General features: G+C 45.5%; 1 protein-coding gene across 1 annotated transcript in view; it reads right to left on the bottom strand.

Moving 5' to 3' along the window:
- The window catches only part of PLA2G4F (phospholipase A2 group IVF), a 218,345-nt gene that overhangs the window by 71,663 nt on the left and 121,608 nt on the right, over positions 1-25,074 (bottom strand). Inside the window, exons 10-12 of the mRNA XM_069208777.1 lie at positions 24,197-24,234; positions 21,035-21,170; positions 9,052-9,188 (exon numbers count right to left, since the gene is read on the bottom strand). Of these exons, the coding sequence (XP_069064878.1) occupies positions 9,052-9,188; positions 21,035-21,170; positions 24,197-24,234 (311 nt within the window). The remainder of the gene's footprint in view (positions 1-9,051; positions 9,189-21,034; positions 21,171-24,196; positions 24,235-25,074) is intronic.

The raw sequence follows: 25,074 nt of genomic DNA on the forward strand, positions 1-25,074 counted from the left end.
TGTACGCAACGTGGCACCAGGGGTCTGTCAATATGTTTTTTGCTGCAGCCTGGGCTTTGTGTGGGTGGATGGCCTCATTTGTCGACCTGGGCCATGGAGGTGAAATGGCGGCTGTCCGAGGCCCAACGGATGCTTGCACTGATCGCGGCCTGCTGACCTGCGGTGAGTGCTGGGCTGGTGGGGTGTCTCGGGGGTGGACCTCATCTCATTGATCACCGAAATGAGGAGGGGGTAGCGCCCTACCCTGTGACTGAGAAGGGAGCCCAAGTCACAGAGTCATTCTGCTGTTGGCTGCGGGTGATCCTGCTCTGGCTGCGGCGGACCGGCATTGGGTAGGGGCAGGCCAGAGACGCCTCTGTGCGCCTGCGACAGACCGGAGCAACACAGCCTCGCTGTAGCTACTACCTCTTCCAGGGGCCTTGAAACCGGCCCTTGGACTGACACGATGATCAGTGAGTTTGCAATCTCTACAAGACACAGGAGGATTTGTGGTCTCACTGTGAACATATTATGGCCTAAATCAGCGATCCTCACGCTGCCCTGACATCAGTGCTTGAATTATTGAATTATGAGACAGATACACCTGCAACCTGCGCTATGATTAATTGACACTAGTTACCTCCTGAGGAGCTTGAGGGGGCCTTACACTGCTACCCAGCAGGTCACCACACATCGGGCCCCTTAGTGTGCCTGGATCCAGTGCGACATAATACTCTTGTTCACTCAAAATATGTTGCTGTCTTGAAGTTGCCCCACATGTGCCCAGGGCCCCTGCTAAGCTCAGCATCCTATGTTAACACTGGTACACTGGACACGTGGGACATGTGGGGCCTAGACTGCTCCTCTTCCTACCTGGAGGTTGTTGGTGGGCGCAAGGCTGCTCCTCATGTGAAACTGGTGAGGGGGAAAACTGGAGGCTTGACAGTGTATGGTGCAATTGGCTGCCCCGTGCTGGCCTGGACTTCAATCTAGGGCTGGTGAACTGACTGGAAAAGCTTGAGTCTGCTCATCCTCCCCGACAAGCAGCTGTTGGAGTGTGGCGGGACTGGGCTGCTAGGACACTCTAGGACAAGAACTCTCCATTATTCCTACTAGCACTCTGTCTACCATCCTGAGACGATCGTGCAGCAACAAAGGAAACCAGTAGCCATCTGTTACCAGGCTTGATGCTGCTCTGGACTGACAGCTGCCACAGTGACTTCAAATAAAACTTCATGTGCACCTTAGTTGGACACTGCTCTAGCTTGTCGCCTCCTGTAATATCAGCCTTCTAAAGACTCGTTAACATCTGCACCCCCGCTGCCCCATGGCCAAAGGTCACCATGGGTAAGTATGACAGCTGGCAGACTAAACTGCAGTTCGATGCCGGATGCTCCTCACGTGTGCTGTCCAGCCCTGCAGATCAAACCCAGACAGGAGAATCTTCATCAGATGGCCCCACATACATAGTAGGTATGAAAGCGTTACTGCTTGCCAGGCAACAAAGCTTATCATCCATTGAAACAAAAATGGGCACTATGTGTACCAGAATGGACTCCATTACCCAGAAAATGGAGAAACAAAATGGCTGCATTAAAGAAGCAGAACGACGACTCTCTGCAGCGGAAGACACAGTGTTCACCATTGGCGACAGACTCCTTAACATGGAGTGACAAATCCTTAACATGGAGAAGGTCCTTAAACTAATTACAGCCAAAAATGAAGAATTAGAAATGAGGTCTTGCATGAACAGTTTGCAAATATTGGGGCTCCAGAATCTACCAATACAGGTAAAATGGAGGACTACGTCAAGCGTCTCCTAAATACTTTGGACAAGAATCCTTCTCTAAAGTACTCATAGTGGAGTGGGCCCATACAACTCTGATGGCCCACCCTGCTCCAGGTGCACCCGCAAGAGGCATAATTGCCAGGCTGTTAAACTATCAGGACCAAGACACAGCCTTATGCTTGGCGAGAGAAAAGTGCACCTTGCAGGTTGATGGAAATAAAGAGGCCATTTACCCTGATTTCACAATTCTGGTTCAAGAAGTGCAGAGAAAATTTCACTGGTTAAACAGAAGTTGCAACACGCTGCCATCCCATATGTGATGTTATATCCTATGCAACTGCACATCTCTTTCCTGGGCAAGGGACACTTCTTCAGATATCCAAAGTCAGTCCTCGAGTTCTTCGCTTCCTGCGGAACTACTTGCACAGACTGGAAAACAATTTTAAACCTTAGAAGCCTCCCGAGGGACCGCAGATGATCCCAGGCTGGATCAGCAAATTAGAGCAACTCTTTCTGAATTTCAGCAAACGTCAGAGAGAGAATGCCTCTATGGAGGCAAATATGCAAAAGCACAGGCTTATGGTGAGGGTGAGCGCCCAGGGCGCATCCTAGTTGCTATGACCCACAAATCACACTCAGCCAATGATATCCTGGAGGTTTATGATGATGATAGGATATTGCACAGGGACAGCCAGAGATTCTTAGTACCTTTGCTTTATTTCATGGCTCCCTTTATGCCTCCCCCAGGCTGCTGAAGCAGATCCATACTTGGAAGATGTGGCATGGATGGTTGAGCGATGCTCACGCAACATTCTCATGGAGGATATCACAGAGGACGAGATTAGAGAAGCAATCATGCAGCTGCAGTCAGGTAAGGCCCCAGGGCCAGATGGCCTGCCTGGGGACTTTTACAAAATCTACATTGATACCGTGATCCTAGTCTTGAAACCATGTATCAGGAGGCAAAGGCATCTGGCTTACTCCCCCCCATCCATGTGTGAGGCTCTGAGCATTGCCCAAATCGTGGAAGCAACTCCATAGATGTGAGTCTCATAGACCTCTATCCCTTATTAACTGCAATGCTGAAATACTGGCAAAAATCCTCGCCAACTGCCTTGCCCCTCTCATGACCTTATTGGTTCTGCCTGATCAATCGGGTTTTATCCCAGGACGATCCACGTCCCATAATTTACGTACATTATTTGCCCTATAGTATGATATAAATCCAGAGCTAGCTGCAGTGGCAGGATTCTTAGACACCACCAAGGCTTTTGATTCTGTGGAATGGGATTTTCTCATTACTGTCCTCCACCTGATGGCGCTTCCTCAGTCTTTTTTGACTGGGATTGCTCTTCTTTATACAGGCCGGTAGCAAGAGTTAGGATCAACAGATCAATCTCCACTCGAATAAACATCTCTAGAGGAATACGGCAGGGCTACCCGCTTTCGCCGTTACTTTTTGCCCTAGCGGTGGGAGCATATAGCAGCCAAACTGTGACAATGCCATTGAGAATATGCAATCTGATATCCCTCCAGACATATCTTACTTTCATTATACACAATATCACCCACTATTTGATCAGTCTCAATAGTGTCCTCAGTGAATTTGTCCAATTTGGTGGGATATCCGTAGTGCAGATTAATTGGGAGGAATTCAATCACACCAGCAATGCAGCCATTTACCCCAGACTTTCCATTGAAGTGGTGTCTCTCTGAACTCCGCTATTTAGGGTTGGTGGTGTAGAGAGACAGGGAAACTATGGTGTTACTTTGAACGCCATCACTGACAGTCTTACAGACTGGATTCCGTTATCCCCATCATTAGCGGGTTACATTGCACTGATTTAACCAGTCATCTTGCCCAAATTTTTACTTTTGTTCCTCAACATCCCTATACCTCCAGTGCATAATTTCTTTCAACTACTCAAAACACAATTGATCCAACTGGCATGGATGTGTAGGCAACCTTGCATACATTTGGGCACTCTCACATTGCCATTCTCTAGAGGAGGGTTTAAAGCGCCGAACACGGCTTTACTATCTAAGGGCACAACTCATTATGGTATTCACTGGTATTGACCTAGCGCATATCTTCCACGTTTGGTTCTAGGATTTCTGGCTCCTTTTCCACCATACTCCTACTTGGGATCCTTATTATCCTCCACATTGCTAGTGGACTCTACGGTGGCATCTACCCCCAAGGCATGGAATAGAATGGCCAGCAAGCTAAACAAGCCACTACTATATTCCCCACTTATTTCATTGCCATATCACCCATTGCTGCCCCTCACAGATGAGAACAGCTGCAGGCAACTACTTCAAGCTTGTGGTATGACACATTGGGGCGCTCTCTAAAGCGAGGGATCTTTTAAGTCCCTGGAAGCCTTTTTTAAGGGTGAGACTCCGTCCCCTTTGAATATTTTTCTGTAGTTCTATTTGTGGCACAATGTTCGGGCTGTAATCTCAGACTTTCCACTTGAGCCCCCCACGTTGAATACCCTGCACAATCTATTTCACGACGAAAACTCAAGTTACTTGGTCTCCCACCTCTACCATACAGCCCAATTGGAAGTGCCTTACGCCGAGGGACAGGCACATGCTCAATGGGAAGTGGAAATAGGAATTCCTCTTACAGATGACCAATGGCATTACTGCTGTGCTCAAACTGGGAGGATTGTTTCTAGAAGTAGGCTGCACATTATCCACCACAAATGTCTACACCAAGTGTATTACACTCCACCTAGGCTTCATCGATTCCGACTCCACCCCAATGATAAATGTGATAGGTGTGGAGGGGCTGGGGCAGATTTCCTTCACCTAGCATGGTCCTGTGGCCCAATACAGGCTTACTGGGGCGATATTTCCACTGCAATTGGGACCATGGTGGGTCAGCTTGTGACAGTTATTCCCCTTATGGCTCTTCTGGGACACACAGGAAGTTGCATCAGCCCTGCTCCTGGCCAAACGTAGGTTTGCCTGTAGATGGGATTGAAGGAGAGCGCCGAAATTTAAGAAATGGCTGTCTGACATAATTTACTGTAAAGATCAACTATCCGTATTTGCTGAATCGCTGCCCCCTGATCTCGATCCTGAGACATTTGGGATCTGCTGAGTAATAATCTGTTTCTGCAAGTGCAGTCGATGCCACATGAACCTGGCCGCAAGACCCTGGACACCTCTGTGTGATTGTCAGTTAGGCACTCATGCCTCAATCCATGTAATTCGGATATTGAAGAGTTGCTCTGTGTGGTCATGTTGCTTTGAGAGTATTGTACCGATATATGATCTTAAACATACTTTATATATCTTGTATAAAGTCGTCCAAAGGTGGGGATGAAGATCATTGATTCTAGATGCATTGACGCTAGTAAGGGTGTAGTCTGTTTATAATGAGAGGGCGGAGGACATGGGATTCAGATAGTGGTATTGGCTGCACCTACACTGTAATGTCACTATGAATGATGATGCACTTTGACCTTTCACTGTTGTTGTTGGTAATGGAAAAAGATCAATAAATAAAATTATAGAATGAAAAAAAAGAATGTGAGAACCTCTGGAGTCCATAGTAGTAAACTGGGGGACTGTGTAGGAGGAAGTGACCTTCAGTATCATGATTATGTGAAGTGGATAAGATGTTGTCCCTACCATCCTGGCAAGCAGATGGAACCCACAAGACATGCTTCCATAGCGCCTGAAAGCCTTACACTGTTCAGGGTCTCGACACCACGCAGTGACCATATAATACCCAACAGTAATCTGACTCAAGACATGGACCCCAGTGCCAAAGACTCTTTATACCAGACACAATGGCACAAACGTGGACTTGGAACCATTGGCGGGCGGAGTCAGCAGGGACATTTTTTCATGAAGTAGCATAACAGCTTTATTGGTATGGGTTGGTGTAGATGCATGGTGGGATGTTTTAGTTTTTTTTGTTGTTTTTTTTGTAGCCGTGTTTAGTGTGAAACAGATCCTGGGTATCGTTTGATAGTTTTACAGAGCCTTTTGAAGTGATAACATTTAGCATTACTTGTAAAATAATGTTATTGTATGCACACCAGTTCTAATATTTTTTCAGTGCATTTGTATGTTTGAGCACAGTTCTTACACAGAGAGTTATATATAAACACTGTGATTGCAAGAGGGCAAAGAATAAGGGATCTACAATCAGCAAACACCAAATAGACCCTGAGGGTGGGCTTTGGGAAGGGGTAGACACGTCACAGGGTTCAAGAAGGAGATGTTTTAGATCTTTATTCAACTAAGCATCTAAAATACCATGGCCCAGGATGTGTGCTGTACAAGGCGCTCTCTTATGTGGTTCTGAAGTCTTAGCACTAGAGGAGGGCGAGCAGCAAATTAAGAAGTCAAGCTGAGCCAGAGCCGAACCAGGGCCGGCTCTGGTTCTAAGAGCCAACGCACGAGCTGTGCCTTGAAAATATTTGGCATGTAAATCTTGAAACAAAGATCATGTTAGGTGTCCTCAAATGTCTTAAAAGTGTATTTCTTCAGCTCACTTAAGTGTTTAATCTCAACACATACCATTATATCACGGCATTCAGTATTTGTTAGAAGTGAGAGTTTTTAAACATGAACTGGGAAACAGTCCTGCCCCTGCTCAGATGAGAATGCCATTAGAGTACTACTAAGAGGCAAGTGAGGAGTCATGTGTATCATGTATGTGGACTAGATTCCTATAACACATATGCTAAATTTGATATTCTTGGAATGGTGTTCACCCAGACTTTTTGCCTTCACTCACTGGTTTTTGCTGAACTCGTTTTTGTTGCCGTTAGGACTCAGTGCACATTCTCCCTCTTAACAGTACTAAAGTGCTTGTCCTCTCACCTTTAAACTTTGTAAAATTGGTATACACCCAATTGACCCATTTACTCATTGGTTGCAAGTAAATGGTACTAAGGCCTGTAAATTAAAATATACTAGTGGGCTGCAGCACTCGTTATGCCACCCACCAAAAGTAGCACTCTAAAACATGTCTCATCCAGTCACTGTAGCCTGTAGGTCATCTTAAAACTGCCATCTTGACCTTTTGCCAAACGTAAACCTTCTCTTTTAATAGGTGTAGGTAGGGGTGGGCATAACTTGTGTAATTCTGTGCAGCATAATCAGGGGAATTACCTAAGAATTCAACAAGATCAGCCGGAATTACGCAAGAAGAGTATTGCTGCATTTAGCATTATTTTTTGGTGCAAAAATACCCCCTCGTGTCTAAGAAATAGCAATAAATGCAACAGAACATAAAAAGCAAGCATAATCCACTGCTAGCAAAATATGCTCTTGTGGGTGATTTTTTTCTCCCAAATTACGCAAGCATAAATAATCACATAATTATAGGTAATTCAGAGTCAAAAAGTAACGCAGATTTATCCAAATTACTATGATTACTATACGGTGATTGGAATTCCAACTAGGGCTACTTATAAGCCATTCCTAAAGAAGGCCCTAACCACCCTTAAGGGCAGGGTGCTTGGTATTAAAAAAGTAGGATGTGTAGGTTTATGTCTTACATGTCCTGGAGGTGTTAAACTCCTCGAGTTGTTTTACACTGCTGTAAAGCTATCTCTCCCATAGCCTAACAATAGGTTACCTTATTACACTTAAGAAGTGATAACTTCAGTTTTGGACCAGATACAGAAATACTGTTTCCATTCAAATGAGTTGTAATTTAAGATTATCTTTAAAGATAAAGTTGGGTTCTCAGTTACAATTTTGAAAATACTACTTTTAAGAAAGTTGGCATTTTTCTGCCAAACCCGACTGTGCCTTTCTGTCCTGGGTCACATGACTGTGAATTGCTCTCCTGATGTTGGTTGTGGATTCTTTACAAATACTGGGGAAAAAGAGTCCTTGGTGTGAGGGAAGAGGGTCTTTCTAACAGGATGGCTGTGGAGGAGTTGTACCCTGCCATGTTTGCACTACGGCACCTGCAGCACACACAAAGGAGCCTGACACCAGGCCTGCCCAAGTTAACCAGGACAGTTTGGAGCCAGGACCAAGGGAAGGGAAAGCGCTGCCCAGAACCAGTTTTGGAGGTAGGCCAGGGTATTTCCTCGTACAAAGGCTTGAGTGTCACTTTGTCCCAGTCCAGAGCAACCAGATAACTAGTTGGTGTTTTGCAATTTTTTTCTGCTATTTCCACCTAAATGTATAAAACTCATATCTTTGGTTTCAATGAAATTGTTTTGTGATTTCTTTGTGTGCTGTGTTTTCACTTTATTACTGTTAGAGTGCTGAATAATACCTTACACATTGCCTCTAAGTTAAGCTTGACTGCTTTGTGCTAAGCTACCACTGGGTTATGCACAGCTTTATTTAGTTACATTTGTGGTTCACCCTGACAAGGACTGTGTTTATTATTTGAGTATGGCTTATATTCCCCTTAACTAATAATTCAATTTCTCTACAACGTGGATCAAAATTGCACCATTTTACAAGTTTAAAAACGTTTTCTCGGGGAGAGCCACCCCGAACCACCTGGGAAACATCCATGTTAACATTTATTAAGTGGTCTTATGCCCCATCACTTTCAAGTTTCACTGCCTCTTTCTCTCTACTTAAGCCCTCTGTGTATTCAGCCCCTCTTCTTTTCTCCACATTTTCTTTTTGCAATCTTTAATCTAATTCTTTACATCTCAGCCATGTCAAAAACCTTACCTATCTCTAGACTAGAAATCCCCCTCCCACTCTGCCTTCAAGACATCAAAACTCCTTCTTCTTGATAGACACCTCATATCAAGACCATTTTAAATTGCTTCGAATGAGAATCTATGTTGGTATGCTAGGCCTAAAAGATCCTCTGCTGCTAATCTACTGCTGTTCATTTTAGGTACCCAATCCTTTAGACATATGTTAATTCTATAAATGTTATCTGCAAATTACACCAACAATAAACTTGCAAATTTTTCAAACTTTTCTACATAAATTCTTTAACTGTATCCTTATAAAGCGACTAACACCCAAAAGCCCTGTTTCGCATTAAATACAATAACAAATAAATAACATGAATATGTCTTTTATAAAACTACATTACATGGAATAGAAGTCTTGACGGACATCACAGATTTCCTTTCCTCGTTATTTTATTACTTTAAGATGATGCTCTTCCTTGATAAGTGACTGGTATGTTGTTGGTCGGAATTGTTTTAGAAAGAGAGACTTTCATAAACGATAATGTCTCAAATTAAAAAAAGAATACCCAGCATTGGATAACTGGATACAGTGGTCCAATAAATAATATGGTGCATTCTAATCTCTGTACATACCATGTCGATCCAGAGACTCCACTGATGTAGGTTAGGGCATCCATAAGTTTCATCTCCTGCAGGGCTGCTAAGTTTCCGAAGAAGGAAGTCATTGCTCTTGTTCCACCTCCAGAAGCCACCACGGCCACCACTGGTACCTGTTAGAAAAAGAAAACAGTATCTTATCCGTGGTGTAATGCTGACCCTGGTGTGTAATTTGAAGGCAAGTAACAGGAGGCATGTGCACAAGCAGTGGCATAAGGCAAAATGATCATGCCCTGTGCAAAATATGTAGAGGGGCCCTTGAGTCTCCCACACCTCACTGATGCTCATTGCCCTTGGGCTGTATGGGTGCTCTCTGGAAGAGCTGAGGGGTCCCAACGACAGAGGATGCAGGAGCCTGTGTCTGCATTTATTATCACAAGGAACACCTCTGTAATCATCAAGCTGTGCTAAACTAATAAACATTACCATAACCACAAAGCATGAACCAGAAGAAAATGTTCGTCATGTCATGTAACCGCACATGGATGAAAGCATGCTTATTATCAGGGTAGCCTGGTAGCCTCCAGAATCGTTTGGGGACAATGTACATGCAGATTATCAGGAATACCTAAGCTCTTGCAGTCTAGGGTTTCATGCCCAACACTGAAGAGATGTGGAGCAGAGGAAAGATACAGGGTTACAAGGTGACGGCTTCAGATGCTGTCCATAGCTCAGGAAATGTGGAATCCCTCCCTTTCAGTCTGAAACTCTTGTCTGGAGATGCTATATGGATCTTTACTATGTATTTTTTTTCTACTTAGTTGTATGCATGTATGCATATAGGTATGTTTGGTAGGTTTATAGAGATAATATACCTATACAGCAACCAGACAGAATTGGTACTGCTGTAGAAGTAGACAAAGCACTCCTCACATGAAGTCTGGTGCTGGATATATAGGGTTTTGCGCCTGCTGGTCAAGATGTTTCTTGAAGAGGTGGTGAGTCTTTAATTTCTTCCTCAGGTGGAGGATGGCTATGAGGAACCTGCGATGGAAAGCTCAATGACTGCTGAACTGAAGCAGAACGCTTCCCTTCTGATGTTCTACTACATGCACTTCCTTATTTCTACTTTGGCCTTGTCAAAGCTGCATCTGTAGTGCTTATTACCCAACACATGGATTTGTTTCTGCCAGATTAGTGGTGTGTTGGATGCAACAACCTTGAAGACAATGTAATAGATTTTAAGGATAAATCAAGCAGGCAGCTTGAGCCCGTGCAATTCTTGTAGCAGGGGAGTGATGTAATTGTACTTCCTCTCTCCTGTGATAGTCTGAAGACCGCATGCAGAATGCTCTTAGTTGTGACACATGGGTGCCTGAACACTAGCAAGGAGGCCGCTGGAGTCATCTGGGTGGCAGAAGACCAATGGCTGACCTGCAGTTCTGAAACCAGTAGCTGAAAGAGATGTTCTGTGCAAAAGTGAGGTGATGCAAGGCTGTTTGTGTCTTCTTAGCTACATGTATCTTGAGCACGAGCGTGCTGTTAATGTAGATGCAGAGTGATTCGCCACTCTAGGTGCAAAGGGTTGGGAATCTGTTTAGGGTCACAGTCTAAACCTATTCTTTTACCAGTGCTCACCTGTCGTCAAAGGCGTGGCGGACAAACTCCATTTTCAGGGGTTCAGTATATGACATTAAAGATGTATTTCTACACCAGACGTCCTCCTTGTGGGGTCTCATGATCATATTGAGGTATACGGATGTATATTGTTATTCAACTTATTGATAGCAATTTTATAGACCTTGGAAGTGTAACAGGCTGTGTGGTCTGGCAAGGATTTAAAGCGGCGACCATCAGGTCAAACTTTGATCCCTACAGTAGATGCATTATTCCACTAGACCTGGCTGTTTCAGTTTCATTTATGTCTTTGACAATCAGGACTGATGGATTTCGATGTTATCATCTGCCAAGTGGTTCCTGCAGAGGCTGAAGCATCTTGTGAAAGAGTCCAATCATGTCCTATGCTGTATCTACGAGGGATGCATCATGGATTTCAATTATCAGTGATTGGTCTTTGTAATCCAGTGCAGCCCAAATCCTGACATATAACTGCAGAATGGAGTTGTTCTCAATACTCTCCTGCTGTAGGACTACTGGCTTCTGCATGGTCATACTAAAAAATGGATGGTGGCTTATTGGGCAGCAATTGGCAAGTCCTTCGTGGCCGATGGAAGACTTCTTCACCAGCAGGAATAGCTGAGTAGTCTAGAGATTATCAGGGAATGTGCAGTGAGGGAGTCAATGACTGCGTTGAGCAGTGGCTCGAAGTGCTTCATGAGAGATGTACTTTTTTTATTGAGGAAATAGGGTTTTGCAGGAGGTGGATTTAAGGAGGTTGAATAGGTTGTTAAGGTAAGGAGGGTGAAGTGGGTTTATTTGGGTGCATTTTCTTGTGCAACCCATCATTATTTTAGCGTTGGTAGTTTGTTTCATGGACTTGTCTTTTGTCTCTTTAAGGAACCCACTGATAGCTGTACACTTGGGACCAGAGCGCATTATCGATGGGTCAGGTGTAATGCTAGATGACTTTGAAATGCTTCCGCTTCAATATCTGAGTGCAGTGATAAGGGCAGCACAATAGGCTGCATCACAAATCGTGGTCCAGCCCATTACATCCATATGTATGACACTAGGAGCATATGTGGACTATTTCTTGGGATTAATACTATTCCTGTTAACTTTCATTGGATGCATTTTTAATTACCCCTTATGACGGTTCTCTCACCCATTTTATAATTGAGGCTGACACAATATAATTCTTAAATACTCAAAACCAGTGATGGTCCATTGTGTTTCGGTTCAAGGAGGACTGGCCTGGAAGTTTGAGATTTGGGCTAGACTGCTCCTATTGGAGAGGGTCAAAGATAGTTTCCATATGGCTGGGTTCAAACTGAGGTGGCATGGTGGCCAAGATAACAATGGACTGGAATGCAGCCCAAGTAATTAACAATGGCTGAAATTAATTCAAGCATCGTATGTAATGTGGAGCCAGAAGTAATGAGGCACTGAAAAAAATGTACATGTTGATACATGTAAATATAGCTAGAACAATCAATGGATATTGGACCCACCATGTCTTTGGTACAAAATCTGCCTGATTCAGACATTTATTTCACTCCTGCACAGCGGTGGTACTTTGTAATATGAATATTCCTCTAGGATACGAAGACAATACAATGCAAATGTCTCTGTGCCCCATAGACATTACGTGGAGGGTTTACTGCATTAAAAAGACCCCCACCTCCCAGTTTGGTCCTTGTGCAGAATCAAACAAGGTAGCTCCACTCTTATACACATTTGCTTGCTGATCTTTTGTCTGCAGATTTTGGTTGCAATGGAACCTTCTGCAATTGATGTAGCAAACATGAGAATTTGGTCACTTTCATTGCCCTGTGCCCACAAACTATACAGTGGGCTATTCAGTGCCGTCCTAAAACATGTTGCCACCCATCACATCCCATTTCCTGGAATCCACTCTGATCCATTCTCACAACTGTGCACTATATACAGCATTCTACAATCCCATGCCCTTGCTTCACCGAAAGTGTTTTTATACAGTGCTCTGCTGCATGTTGGAAGGGGCCAGCCAACAGCATTCATAAAAAGATGGGAGCTGTTGGACCTGGCTTTTTGACAGGGACATCCCCAAACTTTTTGCCTCCTTCCTCCTATTTTTTCTGACCTGTTGTTGTTGGCTTTTGACCTCTGGGCACTTTACCACTGCTAACCAGTGCTAAAGTGCATATGCTCTCTGGGTAAATTGTACTACTGATTGGTTTATCCATGATTGACTATTTAATTTACTTGTAAGTCCCTGGTAGAGTGCACTACATGTGCCTAGGGCAGGTAGATTAAATGCTACTAGTGGGCCTGCAGCACTGGTTATGCCACCCACCTCAGTAGCCCCTTAACCCTGTCTCAGGCCTGCCATTGCAAGGCCTGTGTGTGCAGTTTCACTGCCACTTCGACTTGGCATTTAAAAGTACTTGCCAAGCCTAGAACTCCCCTTTTACTACACATAAGTCATCCCTAATGTGTGCCCTAGGTAACCCCTAGAGCAGGGTGCTGTGTAGGTAAAAGGCAGGACATGTACCTGTGTAGTTATATGTCCTGGTAGTGTGAAACTCCTAAATTCGTTTTTACACTACTGTGAGGCCTGCTCCTTTCATAGGCTAACATTGGGGCTGCCCTCATACACTGTTGAAGTGGCAGCTGCTGATCTGAAAGGAGCAGGAAGGTCATATTTAGTATGGCCAGAATGGTAATACAAAATCCTGCTGACTGGTGAAGTCGGATTTAATATTACTATTCTAGAAATGCCACTTTTAGAAAGTGAGCATTTCTTTGCACTAAAATCTTGTTGTGCCCTTCAATCCACGTCTGGCTAGGTTTAGTTGACAGCTCCTTGTGCATTCACTCAGACACACCCCAAACACAGGGTACTCAGCCTCACTTGCATACATCTGCATTTTGAATGGGTCTTCCTGGGCTGGGAGGGTGGAGGGCCTGCCCTCACACAAAGGACTGCCACACCCCCTACTGGGACTCTGGCAGACAGGATTGAGCTGAAAGGGAACTTGGTGCATTTCTTAGAGACTCTTTGAAGTCACCCCCACTTCAAAGGCACAACTTAGTATAAAACAGGGCCTCTGCCCTACCTCATCAGACACTTGCTGGAGAAGAAACCTGAACCAGAAACTACATCCTGCCAAGAAGAACTGCCTGGCTGCTCAAAGGACTCACCTGTCTGCTTTTCTACAAAGGACTGCTGCCTTGCTGTTGGCCTGCTGCCTTGCTGAACTCTTGCCTGGCTGTAAAAGTGCTCTCCAAGGGCTTGGATAGAGCTTGCCTCCTGTTCCCTGAAGTCTCAGGACCAAAAAGACTTCACTCTTCCTCTTGGACGCTCCGTGCGCCGAACTTTTCGATGCACAGCTTGTTCCGCGGCAAGAAAAACGCCGCACACCGACACTGATCAACGCGACGCCTTCGGGACGACCGAAACTTTGACGCACGGCCTCGCAAGGACAACGCCGCCCGACTTCCCAGGAGAAATCGACGCAACGCCTGCCGTGAGATCAAAACTTTGACGCACGGCCTCGCAAGGACAACGCCGCCCGACTCCGCAGGAGAAATCGACGCGACGCCTGCCGTGAGATCAAAACTTTGACGCGCAGCCCCCAGAACGACGCGCAGCCGGAAAACAAGCAGGAAAATCCACGCACAGACCCGGGACATCTGGTAATCCCCGCGACCCACAGAAAGAGACTGTCCGCGCGCCGGAAAACGACGCCCGACTTCCCCGCGTGGAAAATAACGACGAGAGTCCGTGTGTGCTGGGGAGAAATCGACGCACACACCCTTTTTCCACGCACCTCTTCCTTTGTGGCCCTCTGAGGAGATTTTCCACCAGAAACCAGGTACACTGTGTTTGAAAGAGACTCTGTTTACTTTCTAAAGACTTAAGACACTTTATATCACTTTTCAGTGATATCTTTACAAATTCATATTGCATCTTTGATCGTTTTGACCTGAAGATACCCAGATAAATATTATATATTTTTCTAAATACTGTGTGGTGTATTTTTGTGGTGTTATGCTATGGTGTTGTATGATTTATTGCACAAATGCTTTACACATAGCCTTCTAAGTTAAGCCTGACTGCTCGTGCCAAGCTACCGGAGGGTGAGCACAGGCTGATTTTGGATTGTGTGTGACTTACCCTGACTAGAGTGAGGGTTCTTGCTTGGACAGAGGGCAACCTAACTGCCAACCAAAAACCCCATTTCTAACATTGGTGATCAGCGGTGAGGATAGGACTTGTGTTTGTGCAGTGACATACAGTAGCTAAGTATTTCACTACCTACCCACAGTTGAAGGTCAACTTGATTTTTCATCTTTTTTGGCTCTTGGTTCTCTGATGTCCTCCTGGATATACTATTGATATTTTGGACTTCGGATTTTGGTTTTTGCTGATAAGATCTTATCAAAATGGGATTGTGTACCTACTCATTCTTTGTTCGTACGGACCACCTCACTAAGGCTGACCTAAGGAAGCTTTGCAGAAAATGGGGCCTTCCTGTAGCAAGGAGATCTACTAAGGCGGAGATGCTCCATCACTACATAGTCTGGGGGGAGGAAAGATGGGCAGAGAGAGAGGCAGCAAGAAACCAAATGACTAAGTACCCCTCAGATGAGGAGGAGGACTACTCACATGAGGAGGAAGACTGCTCACATGAGGAGGAAGACTACTCAGATGAGGAAAGAGAACCAGTGGGAGATGAATGGCTCCTAGCTCTAGAGCGGTGTCTAGAAGAGCTAGATGAGCAGCTTGAAAGGGCTGAGGCAGCAAGTCTCTTAGCCCTGGAAAAAGAAAAGATTGCAGCTCAAGAGCTGAGCTGTAAAGAGCTGAAACTGGAGGCCGGAAGGGCTGAGTCCAGTTCAGATGGTGGCAGCAAAAATCTTGCATCCAGTACTGCTGAAGAAGGGCACAAGCCCAGAGATGTGGTTCCCAACTTGAAGAAGGGAGTTGACACACCCCAGGCGGTTCAAGGGTATGAGGTAGTTCCCGTTATGCACAGGGTCCCTGAGAAGGATTGGGGAACTGGCACAGGGAGTCATATTCCTACTGGGGGGAGGGACACTTTACTGACTCTAGCAGAGAGTGACAGAGAAAAGGGTTCCCCCCTGGTGGACGTCCTGGATAATGAGTGTAGAGACATCCCAGAAGAGTTTGGGTTGAGTGTCAGGGACAGACAGATACTGTCTCACCAGTCTCAGGAGGGTGAAGTAGAGTGCTTTTCCAAGGTTGAGTTACTGGGTGGTTGGGTGAAGGGTACTGTGGTTAATACATGTGAAGGGCAGAGTGATGTAATTGCTGGAGAGCATATGTCTGGTCCTTATATTCCAGAGCTACGCCAACACCAGGTGGAGTGTGAGTTCTCTGACCCCAGGGAACTTACAACGGAGGCAGACTTCTGGGTGAGTACCAGAGAGTCTCAAGAGGCATTTGGGGGTGCTTCTGAAGGGAGTGGTCTAGGTGGTTCCCAACCGAGTGTGGTGGGAAAGGATTGTAGTGTCCCAGGTAGGTCCCAGGTCCTAGAGGGTTCCATGAGGGAACACCAGGAGGGAAGCCTAGCCTGTACCGTAGGGCCACCTTTTGAGGGAAGCCCCGCAGTGTCAGAAGAACTTGGGGGGGGTGACTGTAGCCAGCATCCCAACAGTTCTGGTGTCTGGCAGTACCCCTCATAGTGAGGGGGTGCAGAAGTCCAGACATAGGGTTGAGAGGGGGTTGCAGACCCCAGTGGAGGACCTTGAGAGTCAGGGGACAGCTCTGAGAGCAGAGCCCCCAGGAATGACCCAGGTGAAACCGTTTCTGGTTTGGGGGAAACCCAGACTCTGCCGGATGGGCAGAGGTCGGGAGACCTGCGCCAACCAGACTCTTGTGTGGCCCTTGGGGACGGTGTGTCCCTTGTGGGGGGTGAGAGTGCCCCCCAGGAAGTCCTGGCATGCCAGGCAAAGATTCAACCTCAGGGTGGTGACTCTGGGTTGGATACCCAGGTTCAGAGGTTAAACTCTGACCGGGTGGGAGGTAGATGTGCCTCCCAAGAAGTCCTGCTGTGCCAGGCAATTGTCCAACCTCAGGGTGCTGACTCTGGGTTGGATAACCGGGTTCAGAGGTTAAACTCTGACCTGGTGGGGGGTAGGTGTGCCCCCCAGAAAGCCCTGGCATGCCAGGCAATTGTTCAACCTCAGGGTGGTGACTCTGGGTTGGATACCCAGGTTCCGAGGTTAAACTCCGACCTGGTGGGAGGTAGGTGTGCCTCCCAAGAAGCCCTGCTGTGCCAGGCAATTGTCCAACCTCAGGGTGTTGACTCTGGGTTGGATGACCAGGTTCAGAGGTTAAACTCTGACCTGGTGGGGGGTAGGTGTGCCCCCCAGAAAGTCCTGGCGTGCCAGGCAATTGCCCAACCTCAGGGTGGTGACCCTGGGTTGGGGAACCAGGCTCAGAGGTTAAACTCTGACCTGGTGGGAGGTAGGTGTGCCTCCCAGAAAGTCCTGGTGCGCCAGGCAATTGTTCAACTTCAGGGTGGTGACTCTGAGTTGAATGGTCAGGTGCAGAGGTTAAACTCTGACCTGGTGGAGGGTCAGTGTGCCCTCCAGGAAGTCCTGGCGTGCCAGGCAATTGTTCAACTTCAGGGTGGTGACTGAGTTAAATGGTCAGGTGCAGAGGTTAAACTCTGACCTGGTGGGGGGTAGGTGTGCCTCCCAGGAAGTCCTGGTTTGCCAGGCAGTGATCCAGTCTGAGGGTACAGACCCTGGGCTGGAAGACCAGGTTCAGGGTGTCCCCCCGGACCTGGAGGGAGGGGCTACTGATAACAGTGCCCCTACCATGTTGTCTTCTGAGGAGGCCACTCCTAGTTGGAGGGTGCTGGACCCCGGAAGGGAGGGCAGGGGGAGGGAAGCCTCACCCGGGCCCTAGTCCAACCTGAAGGTACAGGCCCCAGGTTGGAGGGCCAGTTGCAGGTTAACAGCCCTGCACTGGTGGAGGAATGGTACAGGGTGACTTCTGTAAGCACCCTGACCATGTTGGACTCTGGGGGTACCGCTCCAGGAGGGAGGGTACAAAGCCCCAGAGGGGAGGACCAGGTTCAGGCTGTCATCCCTGACCTGATGGAAGGGAGAGTGGTTAAAGGGTGCCCAGCACCTGGGGCTACCGCCCCCCACTCTCCACAGCCACAGTGGTTGGAGAGCTTTGAGAGGCCTGGGGCCTGGCTCTCATCCCTGGCAGCTGTCAGTAATCACTGTGGCTTGCTGTCCGGGTGGACAGAGTTATCCCTGGGGAGGGGACAAGTGTCACACCCCAGGGGTAGAGTGGGCAACACCACTGTGTTGGTCATGGTGGTACTATCCTGCTCCTGGGATACATCTGTGAGCAAAGTAAGGTTAGGTGCTGCACAGATGGGATCCGCAGGTAAGGAGAAAGGTTCCCCATGGGTTGGCTTAGTGGGCCCTGAGAGTATGGACAGAGTGATCCAATTGGAATCAGGAAGGCGAAGAACTGGAGCATGCCCCTGCTGTTGTGGGCCTGGGTCCTTGTTCTGTCGCCTCAAACAGGGAAGTACATCAGGATAGTGATTGTTCTCCCCTGGCTTTAGGCTGGTAGGGGGTCATGTTGGACCTGGCTTTTTGACAGGGACATCCCCAAACTTTTTGCCTCCTTCCTCCTATTTTTTCTGACCTGTTGTTGTTGGCTTTTGACCTCTGGGCACTTTACCACTGCTAACCAGTGCTAAAGTGCATATGCTCTCTGGGTAAATTGTACTACTGATTGGTTTATCCATGATTGACTATTTAATTTACTTGTAAGTCCCTGGTAGAGTGCACTACATGTGCCTAGGGCAGGTAGATTAAATGCTACTAGTGGGCCTGCAGCACTGGTTGTGCCACCCACCTCAGTAGCCCCTTAACCCTGTCTCAGGCCTGCCATTGCAAGGCCTGTGTGTGCAGTTTCCTGGGCTGGGAGGGTGGAGGGCCTGCCCTCACACAAAGGACTGCCACACCCCCTACTGGGACTCTGGCAGACAGGATTGAGCTGAAAGGGAACTTGGTGCATTTCTTAGAGACTCTTTGAAGTCACCCCCACTTCAAAGGCACAACTTAGTATAAAACAGGGCCTCTGCCCTACCTCATCAGACACTTGCTGGAGAAGAAACCTGAACCAGAAACTACATCCTGCCAAGAAGAACTGCCTGGCTGCTCAAAGGACTCACCTGTCTGCTTTTCTACAAAGGACTGCTGCCTTGCTGTTGGCCTGCTGCCTTGCTGAACTCTTGCCTGGCTGTAAAAGTGCTCTCCAAGGGCTTGGATAGAGCTTGCCTCCTGTTCCCTGAAGTCTCAGGACCAAAAAGACTTCACTCTTCCTCTTGGACGCTCCGTGCGCCGAACTTTTCGACGCACAGCTTGTTCCGCGGCAAGAAAAACGCCGCACACCGACGCTGATCAACGCGACGCCTTCGGGACGACCGAAACTTTGATGCACGGCCTCGCAAGGACAACGCCGCCCGACTTCCCGGGAGAAATCGACGCGACGCCTGCCGTGAGATCAAAACTTTGACGCACGGCCTCGCAAGGACAACGCCGCCCGACTCCGCAGGAGAAATCGACGCGACGCCTGCCGTGAGATCAAAACTTTGACGCGCAGCCCCGCAGAACGACGCGCAGCCGGAAAACAAGCAGGAAAATCCACGCACAGACCCGGGACATCTAGTAATCCCCGCGACCCACAGAAAGAGACTGTCCGCGCGCCGGAAAACGACGCCCGACTTCCCCGCGTGGAAAATAACGACGCGAGTCCGTGTGTGCTGGGGAGAAATCGACGCACACACCCTTTTTCCACGCACCTCTTCCTTTGTGGCCCTCTGAGGAGATTTTCTACCAGAAACCAGGTACATTGTGTTTGAAAGAGACTCTGTTTACTTTCTAAAGACTTAAGACACTTTATATCACTTTTCAGTGATATCTTTACAAATTCATATTGCATCTTTCATCGTTTTGACCTGAAGATACCCAGATAAATATTATATATTTTTCTAAATACTGTGTGGTGTATTTTTGTGGTGTTATGCTATGGTGTTGTATGATTTATTGCACAAATGCTTTACACATTGCCTTCTAAGTTAAGCCTGACTGCTCGTGCCAAGCTACCGGAGGGTGAGCACAGGCTGATTTTGGATTGTGTGTGACTTACCCTGACTAGAGTGAGGGTTCTTGCTTGGACAGAGGGCAACCTAACTGCCAACCAAAAACCCCATTTCTAACAGGAGCTTTTTCATATTACAAATGTTTTGCAAAATGGTGGTTATTGTTTCTTGCACAGCGACTGGCAAAGAAAAGTCTAATCCCAAAAGAATGGAATTAATGAAGGATGTACAAGCACTCCATGTCAAGATCACACATTTACAGACCACTCCAACAAATGCCAAGACCTCCTTTTGTTTTAAATATCCCATGTGTTTTCAAGTTACTCATTCAGCACCTGAAATGAAATAGCTTTTACCGCAATGCATTTGTGCAAAATCCAAACGATGAACCTTCTAGCACTTTTTTCAGAGGATTTACCAGCATTTGTGAAAATAAATTGTGGATGGTCTCAACAGCCTTTGCCTGGTGGACTACCCGATATTTCTGTTTTTTTCTGAGTGTATCCTCCACCTATCACAAAACCACCACTGCAATGCAACAAAAAAGCACGTCTGGCATCAGTTTATGCAGTAAAGACTGGGCCACATTACACAGGATTGCCACAGAACTGATGCAAAGCCACACTAACATTTCTGGATTTCTTGGAATTTCCTTAATACTAATGCAATTCCGAAACATTGTCAATGAATGACCATATCAAAAACAAAATGTGCACTAAATAACAAGTGCCAACTGGCAGTACGCTGTTGATGACTTCAGCGCTCGTGGATCAATTTTCACAAGCAGTAGTCCAGTGTAAATTAGATTGACAGTTCAAAATAGCTCTCCATACATCCTAGGTCGATTTTTCTTGTTCAGATGGTTGGATTTTAATTGACCATCATCAACCTAAAACTTAAGCCCTGTATTTAGAAACACTAAGTTGGATCTGTGAAAATTGGAAGAATGCAGGATTTAATGTTGGCAACGGTGAACCCATCTTTCTGTGCTTTACAAAATACGAATGGCATTCAACTTTAGGGTAAGGAATTTATAAAACTGTTTATAAATCTTCAGCTATGCTTTCAAATAAAGCACAGTAAATGGCACACAAGTGCTTCTTTCTTCAATGCCCAACAACATTTTTATAATGGTGACCATGCAAAATCTAACATCCTCAAGTAACAAAGAGCAGGCTCAAGTGTAATTGTTGGTCAAATGGATAATCACCATGGATGCTTTTCAAGGAGTGTTCCTCCCTCAGTCGTGCACTCCATACCTCGTCTTTGCTTGGAGCATTTTCCAACTTGAGCGCCTCCTTCAGGGCTTGGGCAATAATTGGTTTCCTCTTCTTCAGATATTGCTCCTCTCCATTGGATAGGGCAAAGCCAAGCCGGACATCCAGATTTCCATAACTATGGTCAAGCACACAGTGGTTAAATTATTGGGAGATACACCACCATCAAACCTTAAAACAGAATACATGTTCAGAGTCCTAAATTAAGATGAGCATGCAGGAACTGATGTAAGGGTTATAAATTAAATTCAAAATGTGTCCAATATATTCTTAGCCATTTCACGCATCACATAAACTGCTCTTGTTGTACTGCTCAGTTCAAGTGTTCGTTCGTGCCATCTGGTTATGTACATAAGAATGATGTGACCCTACACTGAAAAACACAGATTAGAAGAGACAGAAAAACAGTGACACGAATTTAGCAGTACTGATGTGGCTCTAGATGTAGATACGTTTTGATAAACGCAAAAGCAACAATGGAATTTCTAAAGCTACCTCTGGCCCCAAGAGTAATGCAGGCTTAACAGATAACAAATAATTATAAAATCAGAAAATACAATTTGACATATTCATACCATTCAAAAAGTACATAAATAAGAGTTTATAAACAACAATTTAGCTACAGCAACGAAATTCATGAATTCAGAGATGGGAAATATCAGGAATTAATGAACGTGTAAATGATACAAGTGAGGATGAATGGAGATCTGAACCTGTGAAAGCCAAGACTTGGCCTAAAGCCATATGGGCTGAAGCCATGTGGCTTTCACTACCATAGTGTACTGAGATATCAAGGTCCAGATTGAGTTTAACAAAAGGAACTCTCAGACTCCTCCCGCCAAACTGTCGCCATGGGTCTCCAGGCTAATTGATTTAGAGAAAAATGGGCACAAAGAGTGCACCAATTTTGCTTCACCTCATCTGTGTCTGTGGGCCAATCATGTGCTTATGAGTTGTAATCTTATTGAGATGCTTGCAGCAACATTCTGACCATGGCAGAGAGGATGCAAGCGAGGCAGAGATCTGGTTGAGAGCTCCAACTCCTGAGAAGAAGCAGGGCACACTTTAATACCTCTTCAGTTTCTGAACTCCATGGAAGAGGATGTTTACTGGAGAAAGCAAAAAGAGTTTCTAAGAAACAGACACAGGACTTCTTTCAACTCGTATATTGTCTCACTAAACCTACCAGTGGGTAACCCCCTCAAACCTAGTATCCCTCACTTCGCCAGACTACTTCATCCACCTCTAGCCCGTGGCCCCAGAATCCATTTAGGGTCAGTATGAAACACATCTACCCACCAATGGTCAGAATAGTTATGGACCCTGACACTCCCCACACCTCCATCACTACTACCATGCGTATTTCCTGTTTGTGGAGCACCATAACCAAACAATGACACAGAGTACAACTCTGAGCATTTCTATCCTAGGGAGACAGTAATGAGATGTGCAGTCTTTCATGGATGGCCATCTTTTGAAAGATATTTTTGCTGCCTTTCTTGACCCTCCTAAAGGAGTTACTTCTATTTGATTCTGACTGGTGATCGTGTGCCTCTCTAACAACGGTTAGTTCTTTTAATTTGGATCTAGGTAAGCTCCAAGAAACAAATCACCATTTCTGGGATTCTGACATCCCATCACATGAGGAACTCTGACTGCAGCTCTCAAACCGCAGGGACCCACAAATTCATCTCAGTTGCAACATAAAATGATCATGGAGCCCAAATGGATGACTGAACCAAAACAACTAATGGTTATAAAATGTATTCTGCTTTGTCCATCACAAACAAACAGTGACATGATAAAATCATGACTGGACTGTCCTAACTGCCTTTATTTTGGTGGCCTAGCCAGTTTACTATAGTCTAAAAATAAAGACAGTTTGCTAAGACTTTCAAGTCTTTGTAATCGATCCCCAAAGAAAAAATAAACTTCGGAATAAGCTGAGATGCTTCCTTTACAACTATCTATTTACAACTATTTCTACGATTTCTTTGTGCCCAGATATGCTAAAGGTCACCCGCACAAGGCTTACGGAAAGTTGCTAGTGCTGCCTGAAGTAGAAGAGAGGGAATGCTGTCATGCTCACCAGGCAGCAGGTTAATGAAACTCATATCTGTTGGAGAGTGGAAAAGCGCCTACTCAAGGTTGCATTGTTCTAGCTCTTGAAACAGCTGTTTAAGCACCTATAGACCCATTTCGGTACAGAGAGCCATGCAGATGTTCTACGGTCATGGGAGACCTTTGGTCATTCACCAGCAAGAAAGTAAATCCTTTATAGAATCACTCTAGTAACCAAACTGATCTAAAATGTCAAAGTATGTCTTGACGAAGGTGTATCTATAATATCCATGCAGCAATACAGTTTAACAACATAATATTGTGATAAACAAAAATTAAAGAATACTTAAAGAGGGGGAGGAGCAGGGCAAACCCCACAAACTCAAAAATACAGCTAGGAAGATTGGACGGATAAGGATCAGCATGGCCATTCAGAAAATGCGTAATTTAGAGGAAAAAAAAACATTCAGAGAATGATTCCCTTTGCATGGTGATACTTTGTTTGGCCCCATGCAGCACCAAATATTGCAATGGACCAAAGGTAACTAAGGGATCCTGTGTGGCTGCCAGCTTGGTGATACATATTTGGATACTGTACTACTAAACATCGACACAAACAATATTTTGGTACAAAAACATCAACGCCAATATATCAAGGGGCAAAATATCAAAAGGTAAGTGCATAGAAGAAAGTATAGATTTACTATTTCTAACTCCACGTCTATGTACCTTGAAGATAAAGGTAGTGTGCTGGCATATATGTATATGTGAAGTTAGGTAAAGAAAATCTAGACTTCCTTACCTTTCTACATTTTAATTTTGATATTCTGTCCTCAATATTGTATCCCATTAATATTGTGGTTTCGATAGCCAGGGGGCACACCACCTTTGGAAGCTTATTAACAGCTAGAGGTTCCTCAGGGACTTGCATAAGGAACACAAAAAAGGGAAATTAGTCTGGCTATTGTCGCAAAAAACGTATATGATTAGGAAAAAGTAATATAGTATTTTGTGACCCTAATGGCAAAGATACATTACACAATGCTTGCTTCTTATGCATTTATTTACAAGGTAAGTATTTACCTCTCTTCCGTTTTAATGCTCAGATCCACCTTTTGTTCCTGAAAAACAACACAATATTATTTCTATATCTATAATCAACTACAAAGACAAAGTAAATGCATCTGCACGCAACACTCATTATCTGTTTTACCCATACTTTCTACACGAAGGCAGGTGATGGTAAGGGCATGGCAGTAAAAATGTAATCTTCAGGAAATAAGTTATCAATTGGAATGGTGCACTATGTGTAATGAAAGTGTAATTCACCGCCACCTAACTGGCACACAGGCGTTACATTTTTCGTTGAGATGTTTTCGGCAGCCTCAGTTCATCAGGCAGAGTATACATCTGATTAAAATTTTCAAGAACAGATAGTCAATATCACATCCTCAGATTTGGAAAGATGCGTATGGGCACTAGCTGCCTGGGCGAGTCTGCCTGACGAAAAACAATCTAGGCTGCAAAATTGTGAACACATCAACAGTTCTTTGTTTCAGCCATAGACTAATCAATCTTGGCACCACCCCAAAATGGACAGGCCAGCCGAATTTGCTAGGATACATCTCATTGGAACAAACAATCTCAGACCTGTTTTGGCCTTGTTGGGCTGCATCTCAGTGATAAGGTCTGACATGGCTGGAAAATGACTTAGAGGTGCTTGTGCTCCCTTGCAGCTATAAAGTGGCCTAGCAAATTGGAATGGGGTATCTTTTTGCATTATCTGTATATCTGTGACCAAATGTTTGCAACTGACAGAGTCCCTCGGAGGTCTAGAATGACTAGACTACTTACCCCCTGTTTATATTAGCAATGTATAGAATGAAAAGATGATGGACTGAAATTTGTCCTGAGGTTATTCAGTTAGCTCAGATTTACTAAGGTATTCCATCTTTCGTTTT

The sequence above is a fragment of the Pleurodeles waltl genome, chromosome 9, assembly GCF_031143425.1.
Source record: "Pleurodeles waltl isolate 20211129_DDA chromosome 9, aPleWal1.hap1.20221129, whole genome shotgun sequence".
Classification (NCBI taxonomy): domain Eukaryota; kingdom Metazoa; phylum Chordata; class Amphibia; order Caudata; family Salamandridae; genus Pleurodeles; species Pleurodeles waltl.